The 8,997-nt window shown below is 31.8% G+C and overlaps 1 protein-coding gene across 1 annotated transcript; it reads left to right on the top strand.

Moving 5' to 3' along the window:
- The first annotated feature begins 19 nt into the window (after positions 1 to 19).
- On the top strand, positions 20 to 8,686 carry LOC132733862 (EH domain-containing protein 3-like). Its single transcript, XM_060720584.1, has 2 exons — positions 20 to 1,032; positions 6,888 to 8,686. Exons 1-2 carry the CDS (start codon positions 118 to 120, stop codon positions 7,587 to 7,589), a joined length of 1,617 nt encoding a protein of 538 aa, XP_060576567.1. The 5' UTR covers positions 20 to 117; the 3' UTR covers positions 7,590 to 8,686.
- Positions 8,687 to 8,997: the final 311 nt, after the last annotated feature.

Raw genomic sequence — 8,997 nt, 5'->3', positions numbered from 1 at the left:
TCTGCGCATTTAATGTCGAATGATTTCCGGTTGTGAGTGAGTCGTGTACACTCCCAACTACACAAAACTGTCAAATACTATTTTTTTTTATCAAAGTTGGAATTAATTTGAGACAAGATGTTGCGGTGGTTATCTGGGGACGACAAGCGTCGTAAGGAGCCGGAGGTTTTTGACACTGTGGCTGAAGGTTTGAAGAAAATTTATAGACAAAAGTTGCTTCCACTAGAAGAAACTTACAGATTTCATGATTTCCATTCACCAAAGCTTGATGATCCCGATTTTGATGCTAAACCAATGATTTTACTTATTGGTCAGTATTCCACTGGTAAAACAACTTTTATTAGGTATCTTTTGGAGCAAGACTTTCCAGGTATACGTATAGGTCCAGAACCAACAACTGACCGGTTCATTGCTGTAATGGGAGGAGATCAGGACGGTGTTATTCCAGGTAACGCCGCAGTTGTAGATCCATCTAAACAATTCCGACCATTAACTAAATTTGGGAATGCGTTTCTTAACCGGTTCCAGTGTTCTACAGTGCATAACCAAGTATTGGACAGTATCACTATTGTAGACACTCCAGGCATTTTGTCCGGTGAAAAACAAAGGGTCGATCGTGGATATGACTTTCCTGGTGTCTTGGAATGGTTTGCGGAAAGAGTTGATAGAATTATTCTCTTGTTTGATGCACACAAGTTAGATATATCTGATGAATTCCATCGTGCTATTGATGCTATTAAAGGATATGATGATAAGATAAGGATAGTCTTAAATAAAGCTGATGGTGTTGACCATCAACAGTTGATGAGAGTTTATGGTGCCTTAATGTGGTCACTAGGCAAAGTTTTAAATACTCCAGAGGTTGCACGGGTCTACATAGGCTCATTCTGGGACCATCCCTTACAGCATGATATGAATAGAAAACTCTTTGAGCTGGAAGAAAAAGATTTGTTCAGTGATCTTCAAAGTCTTCCAAGAAATGCGGCATTGCGGAAACTGAATGACTTGATTAAGAGGGCAAGACTTGCAAAGGTATAAATAGTAGATGTAACCAGGCTAGAATTACTTTCTAATTTCTATTTCTAATTCTTTATATTCACAGTTAATGTAGTAGAACTAGTAGTAGTACATTGTATTCGAATATATATTAATATAAACTTGGTCTGTTTAATTAGATGCATGTATATAATTATGACATGCAAACTGAAATTCAATAAATTTTTATTTTATTTTAGTTGTAAAGCATTCACTGTTAATTCTTGGTGGCCTGTTACCCTCAAGATAACTTCCTTCAGTTTAAATATATATGATGAATTACATTGCAAATTACTTCAAAACAGTAACTTGAATAAGGCAGACCATAAGGGGACCTTCCCTTAAATTTTGGGGAAAATGGCTTGGAAGTAATGCAAAAGGGGAAAAAAACTTGAATTAACTGAGTTTAAGGGGAAAACTGTGTGATTTTAAAGAAGTTTCCAGAGGGAAACAGGCCTACATTTACATACATGTATAATTACTTTAAACAGCCTGGGCTAGAGAAGGAAAAAAGCCCTGTAAGATTTTGAATAGGGTGATCTAAATCAGCCTAAAAGAATGTTCAAACTTTAGTATTTATACTTCTTATTTAAAAAGAATTTTTCATTTTTTTAGTAAGATTATTGTTGGAATAGATAGGATATGGCTGTAAATCATGACAAAAATATACAGACATAAATCATGATAAATGTCACAAACGATAGGTTAATAAATTCTCAGGGCATGTTAAATCAATGTCATATATCATATTATTCTTCCTTGTTGGCAAAATATTATTAACAATGTGATATTTTAAAATAACAAGCACTTTAAGGATGTGACAAAAAACTAAAATATTTATTGAAATAAAGACCAATTTTTACATACATTCAATATTTCTTCAGCAAAAAGTTTTTTCAAGAACATGAAGAACCTTTAAACCTTGAAGGTGTGTGCATCTTAAGATCATTTTACCACTTAAAATAAGACCTATAGATGTTATAATAATGGATAATTGTTTTGACCTCCATCAAGCGATTGTTAAGAAGAAATCTTGACATTTTGTACTTCCTGATTACACAGTTTTTGCAACATAAGAAGATTCATGTGATTTTGTAATTGATTATCAGAATTGATCTTGTCGCATTATATCAAAACCTGCTGAATTTTTATGCAATGGATTTACCCAGTTTTTGGTTTGGAACAGTCCATTCAACGTTTCTGGAATTTCAATATCAAAAATATAAAAATTAAGCTACCAACTGTAAATAACTAGATTATGCTGCACTGCTGCACTTGTGTCCAGGTTGGCCTTGCCTTGTATGGGTGGCAATGGCTAATCAATTTTGGTTCCAGCTGATGAAAGGTTTAAAGAATGTTGTCGTAAAAATAAAATTCACAGTTATATTATTTCTTTTAGTTTTATCCAATTTTTTTTATTTATCTGGAAAGCTGATTGTAATATGAAGATAATTATGAAATTTTTATGAAACCTCTAGGCCATTTTTTTAATTGAAAAAAGGAGATGACTAAAAGTTTACTTAAATTAAGTTAACTTCTAATGAAGCTCCATCTTTGGACTAAAAAAATTATATATGTTAAACTGTTTTCCTGACCTATTAAAAACTGTTTTGTCACTATAATGTGTATTATGGTAATTTGACTCCTGAATTTTAATATAGTTTGTCCACATAGTATAACAATATTATCTAAAGACATAATTCATAATATAGTTATTTGAGCCGCGTCATGACAAAACCAACACTATGGTTTGCGACCAGCATGGATCCAGACGAGCCTGCGCATTCGCGCAGTCTTATCAGGATCCATGCTGTTCGCTATCAGTTTCTCTACGTGTTATAGGGTTTGTAAGCCAACAGCATGGATCCTGATCAGACTGCATGCTGGTCTGGATCCATGCTGGTCGCAAACCCATTATGTTGGTTTTGTCGTGACGCGGCTTATTTGTTAGTCACCATGTCCTCATGGTTCTTACATGTATTTATCTTAATTTGTCATCAAAAGTATTTCATAAGTTCTTACATACGCTTACCACACCTTAAAGATACCAGCTTTATTTATAGTTTAGTAAGTAAAGTAAGTAAACAGCAAATATCTTGTCATTGCCAAAAACAGCTATAAATATTTTGAATTCCTGTATCAAATTCTGTACTTTGTAAACAAATATCTATATAGTATTATATGATATTCATACAGTAATGTAGTACAAGTGACTTTTCCATTTAAAGTTTAATATACATATCTATTTTCCCTAGCATTGGGGGGTCTGCCATATAACTGACTTTCCACTGTGGCTTCAAATATGTATATTGTATATAAACCAACTTTGAACCTGTTGGGTGTAATAACAAAAACACTGGGAAATATAATATGATTTATCATTTAAAATATATTGTAGTACAGTACTATTGATCAGATTTGAAATAAGCCCAGGCATGCTTGTGTGTGCCAATCAATCTAATGTTATAGTTGAGGATCCTGACCTCTTGGGTGCAAGCCTGTAGTTACTACCTATATTTTGATAAAATGATTGTACAAATTATATGTAGGTTTCATTTTCATAGACATTCAATTTCTGTACTTTGAAAGTAAGTGAAACGAAAATAGTTTTCTGTACCGGTAAAATGATGTTAATATGCATTTCAACATTTAAAATAACATAAAATAGATATTAAACATATTTTGTTTTGGTATCCTTTAACTTAAGTAACACAAGCAGTGAAGCATCCCATGTTTGTCAACCTCAACATTCCAGTTGTAACTATTTGTAAAACAAGTTGGGTTTTTTTTTCATTATAATAACTGAATTAGATATTTGCGGAGTAAATTTATTATACCTCTTACAGTCAAGCTTCTACATGTAAACTTTAAGTCAATACATGGGAATATTGGTCTTATGGTCAAGATGACTGTCTCTCAGAGTTTGACTTTGAGTGTAACTGAGACCATATTAGTTCATCATGAAAGTGGACTCACAAGCTAAAAGCTTTCTTCATTTTCAACTTTATGTAAAAAAAAAACACTTTAAAAACCAATGCAGGCATGATTTGCAATAATTATTTTTTCTAAAACCATTACCCATTAGGTTATTTGACCATATAGGAGTTTAACTTTTTAATTTGATTTCAAACTTGATATTAGGACAGATAGTGTTTTCCTGTTTAAGCATTATGCATTATGGTACTGTAAGTGTTTAGGTGCTTCATTTGTGTCTGAGATAATATAATTCAATTAAATTATTTTGTAATCTATTGTATTGCCTTATCAAAGTGATATATATACATGTACATAGTCATGGCACTAAGAGTTATGGTAGGTGTGTAATTGCTGGACAGCCTGCAACAGGTGTAATATCATAAATAATAGAAGGTTTAATACAGTATGGTACAAGGAACACTTGCCTACATGACAGAAATAATCCATCAGAAATAGCAGAGTTGTATCTTTAGGATATTTTGCAGCATCCTCAAAAGCTTATGAATATAAACCATTTAGTCCAATGGAATATTGAAATAAGCTTATAAAAGTTTTAGACAATTTATACAAAGACTTGATTTTGTTTGGCCAAGATAATGCAATGATAGGCTTTATGTAGGCACCAATATAGTCAGTCGAACCTGTATAAGTCTGAAGGTTCTTTATTTTGTTGGCCACTTAATTTTATTATTTTCATTTAAGAAGCGCTTACAATAACTCTGGACAATACATTATTCAAATAACTGGTGAGCAAGTACAAAACACAAGGTATTAAAATGTAAATAAAATCTAAATCAAGTTAATATATTAAGGTAATATACCCTTATCATCAGGACTGCCAAGTTTAAAATGAACCCTAGTTGCATATTATACATACAAACATTAATAATTAAATCATACATGTAAAACTGTCCTTGAAGGAGAATATGCAGAGAAAAAAGTGTTGGTTTTTTTTGTTACCCTGTTCAGATTTGAAAAAGCCAATAAATTATGGTCCTTACTGAAATTTACATGGAATAAATCAAATTCTAGATTAATTTTTTAGGACAACTACAACTACTGCTACATATACTAGTATAAAGCACTTTATAACTATATTGATTGGGTGTAAAAGCTATGTATATATATTTATATACCCTACATGAATACAGGAAAGATGTTTTCAGAACAATATTATTGATCAGGTCATACGATTCTAAATGTGATTCATTATCATGCAGTAAATTGTAATGTTGTTTTTCGTTGTGTGTCGTGGCAACAATCTTATCTGATAACAACGCCCTATTATCACTAATTACAAGTTTGACATTGTAGGACACAAGTAATCTTACCTCTCCCTATTATTAACTGCCAGTCTGTTTACAATAGGTGGATGTTTAATGACATTTGATTTTAAACGATTAATTGTTGAATAAATTGATCAGTTTTCCTAATTTGATTAAAGTACTGATCAGTGTAGTTTTCAGGATTTGCATCAAGCTTTATAATTTGGAAAAGATGAAAGATAATAATTAAAAGTACAAATATATCAATAATTGTTAGCAAAGGGGTTTGTGGGATGACATAGGTCAAGGTCATTTATTCCATTGTATTATACTCAATGTTCATCAAATAAATACTCCTGATTTTCTAGAATTTACCCATCCTAAATATCAAATATTTAAGTTTGATATTTTAATAGCTTGAAATGCAACAACTGTTCTGATACAAAGGTTACAAAATGTAGTTACTTTTCATGTATTTGAGTTTTATTGGCAAAAAAGTTGTAACAAGAAGAAGATTGTGGTTTTGTTGCTATAAAAGTTCACTTATTTGATTACAAAATTGTCTATCTTTCAAAGTACAAAGGGTCAACTCACCTTGAAGTATGCCAGCATGCAATATTATGATTACATAATGAGCTGAACTGTTACCATATGAACTTTGTGTAATTGACTTTTGCCCTGTTTTGGTTTTGGTTGATTTAAGGAAATTAAACTTAAGCCTGGTGGCGGCAGCTGATTCTAACCAAGTGTCAGACCAGTAGCAGTGCAGACCAAGATCAGCTGTTGTGTCCATACCCTCTGATTATTGAGAGTCAATAGTGTTCACTATACATGTAGTCAGTACATATTTTGAAAGATTTCACTGAAAATTATTATGGTTTTGTCTAGATTTTATGATGGATAAGTCAATTTATAAAGATATTTTGTGTGGTAAGGGTTTTAATCAATGTACACTGCTACTAAGTCACTCCACTTATCAGAATTGGTGGTAAAATTACCAGAATCAGCCTGTAATTTTGTTATTTATGAACTTTTAAAGAATTTTCTTGCATTTTTCTCAGAGTAACCCAATTGTACTGGTCAGATGTAAGGTTTGGTCATACAGTCTTTGTATACATTAATTTTACACATGTATGTACAAGCTGGCCTGGCTTTGTTCATTTTTATTAAGAGGATTCTTAATTTCCCATGAGTATTTTATTATAATCAAGTGAATAAAGATATCTACATGTACCTATATATATTTAGTTATGTACATGTAAATTATTATCGATTATATTTGGAGCCTGACATTACTTAAAATCGTGCATAATGGCTCTGAATAAAATTAAAACTAATTATGATGCAAAATGTTGCCCTTCAATCTTTAAGTAGAAAATAAACATTTTCAGAACATATGTAAAATAGAAATGAGAGAGAAATAATATATAATAATAAATAACTTGTATTATAATAAATTACTGTATATAATTTGTATATCAAATGCTAAGATACAACAATGCTTTGTGACAGTATAATTGCACTTGTGTTGCTTAAAATACAACAGGTAAGATGTTTATAACGACGATTTAACTGTGGTAAAATTCATACATATGTTATATTTACTTTCAGGTTCATGCCTATATCATCAGTGCTCTGAAGAAAGACATGCCTTCCATGTTTGGAAAAGATTCAAAGAAGAAAGAATTGATCAAGCAACTGGGCGAAACATACACTATGCTTGAAAAAGAGCACGGAATCTCGAGAGGAGATTTCCCAAATCTGAAGCGTATGCAAGAGCAACTGCAGTCCGAAGATTTCACCAAATTTCATCAACTACGGCCGAAATTGATTGAAACTGTTGATAAAATGTTGGCAACAGATATTGCAAGGTTGATGGAAATGATTCCACTAGAAGACCAAAACATGCAGAATGAGAGACCAAATGTAGAAGGAGGTGCTTTTGAGGCTTACAATGAGAGTCCATTTGGGTTTGGACGAGGGGAAGGGACAGACGCTGGAAAGGGCGAACATGAATGGATCGTTGGACAGGATAAGTACAAATATGATGACGTGTTTACTAAACTAAACCCAATAAATGGCAAAATAACAGGCGCTGCAGCAAAAGCTGAAATGGTAAAATCCAAACTGCCAAATTCTGTTCTTGGTAAGATTTGGAAGTTAGCTGACGTGGATAGAGATGGACAGTTAGACACTGATGAATGGGCGTTAGCCAATCATCTGATTCAAATAAAATTAGAAGGACATGATTTACCAAATGAACTTCCAGAACACCTGGTACCGCCATCAAAGAAAAATGGCTTCGCCGATTGATAGATTGTTTTTATATTAGAAATAACAAATTAAAAGTGATGTCTACAAACCATGGTTTCTGTGATGACACACTAAATGCTTTCAAAACAGGGAGTTACAAGTTGTTTTCATTAAATCAATACAATTAGTGATATACAGTAAAGTGTAGATATGTGTATGGACTTCATTTTTGTATGTACATGTATTGTGTAGTTTGTTGGTGCAGATGACTGTGCAATCTCAGTATGCTAAATGGCTTAAATATCTGACACTTAGTATCTTATTTATCTAGCAAAGGTTGTTTTTGTTTTTGGTTTGTTTTTTTTTAGGTTGGGGGTGTTTGAAAGGCGTTGGGGGGACAACATCCTGTTTGAAATAATAAGATAGCTAGTCTATGTCAGATAGAGGTATAGTTGTATTAAGTTTGAAATGGAGAAACAAAAAGTGTTGGTTTTTTATTTTTATATATATATATATACATCTTTATGTCCAAAGATAATGATTTAATGCTTTTTTGTGGCTTAAAGAGGTGCTTTTGTTAATTTGAGTTGGTTAGCTAAGGCTGTGTATGTTAAAAATAAATTGTTTACATGGATTTCTACTTCAAAATTTGATATAAAGTTGGCTTTTGTAATGTAACTTCATCAGCAGAATTTTTCTGTGAGTTTTCTCAACACTGTTGGAATTATGTATTTTTTCAAAAGTGTATAATTATGAAATATTCACACTAAAGCTGTAACCAAGAATATGCTGTTTGAAGTATGTACTTCCTCTGCTAAATGGCCTATCATTAATATTGATATACATGAATATATGTATATTCACAAAGCTATGATAATTATCGTTTATGGAGCAAATTTTTTCTTCTTTTTTTTTTCTGCAATTTGCAGAACTTTTTTCTGGATTATTCAAAGCACTTGTATTAAGTATATTTTTTTCTCATCCAAAAGTTTGACGCTTATTCTTAATTGGAACTTAATTGGCGACATCAACAAAAAAATAGAAAATTGTATTGTGCAGTACTTTATATGAGATAATTTATATATGTATATATGTGAACTATTGTAAATATAATGTAGCTTACATACATTTAGTTTAAATAAAATGAGTGCAATGTAGTCCTACTTTTAATGTATACATAGACATAGAAATTAGATTGTAAATTTACAAATGTATAGATTTGTACATGTAAAGGTTATTTCAAGGTCGTGTAGATGGTCATTAGAAGTCATTTATCTAAGAGCATGTCCCTGCATATCCCATGTATGTGTAACTTGATATGATCGCTCGCTTATTTGTGAAGGGCACATTTAAATATCCTGTGTGCTATAAATACTCATGTTCGGCATAATTCATAGAAAGTTACTTCAAAACAGAATGTATATAAATATCTTTATGATTTTTAGCTCACCTGTCACAAAGTGACAGG

The sequence above is a fragment of the Ruditapes philippinarum genome, unplaced genomic scaffold (genome assembly GCF_026571515.1).
Source record: "Ruditapes philippinarum isolate M1 unplaced genomic scaffold, ASM2657151v2 ctg1319_1_1_1_1, whole genome shotgun sequence".
In the NCBI taxonomy this organism is placed as follows: Eukaryota; Metazoa; Mollusca; class Bivalvia; order Venerida; family Veneridae; genus Ruditapes; species Ruditapes philippinarum.
The sequence above is the reverse complement of the archived record's forward strand: the minus strand, read 5'-3'. Positions and strand labels throughout refer to the sequence as shown.

Excerpts from the sequence above, each read along its gene's own strand:
- LOC132733862 (XM_060720584.1), top strand. The coding sequence starts at position 118 with ATGTTGCGGTGGTTATCTGGGGACGACAAGCGTCGTAAGGAGCCGGAG. Across the intron at positions 1,033-6,887 it reads AGAGGGCAAGACTTGCAAAG|GTTCATGCCTATATCATCAG; the intron begins GTATAAATAGTA and ends ATTTACTTTCAG.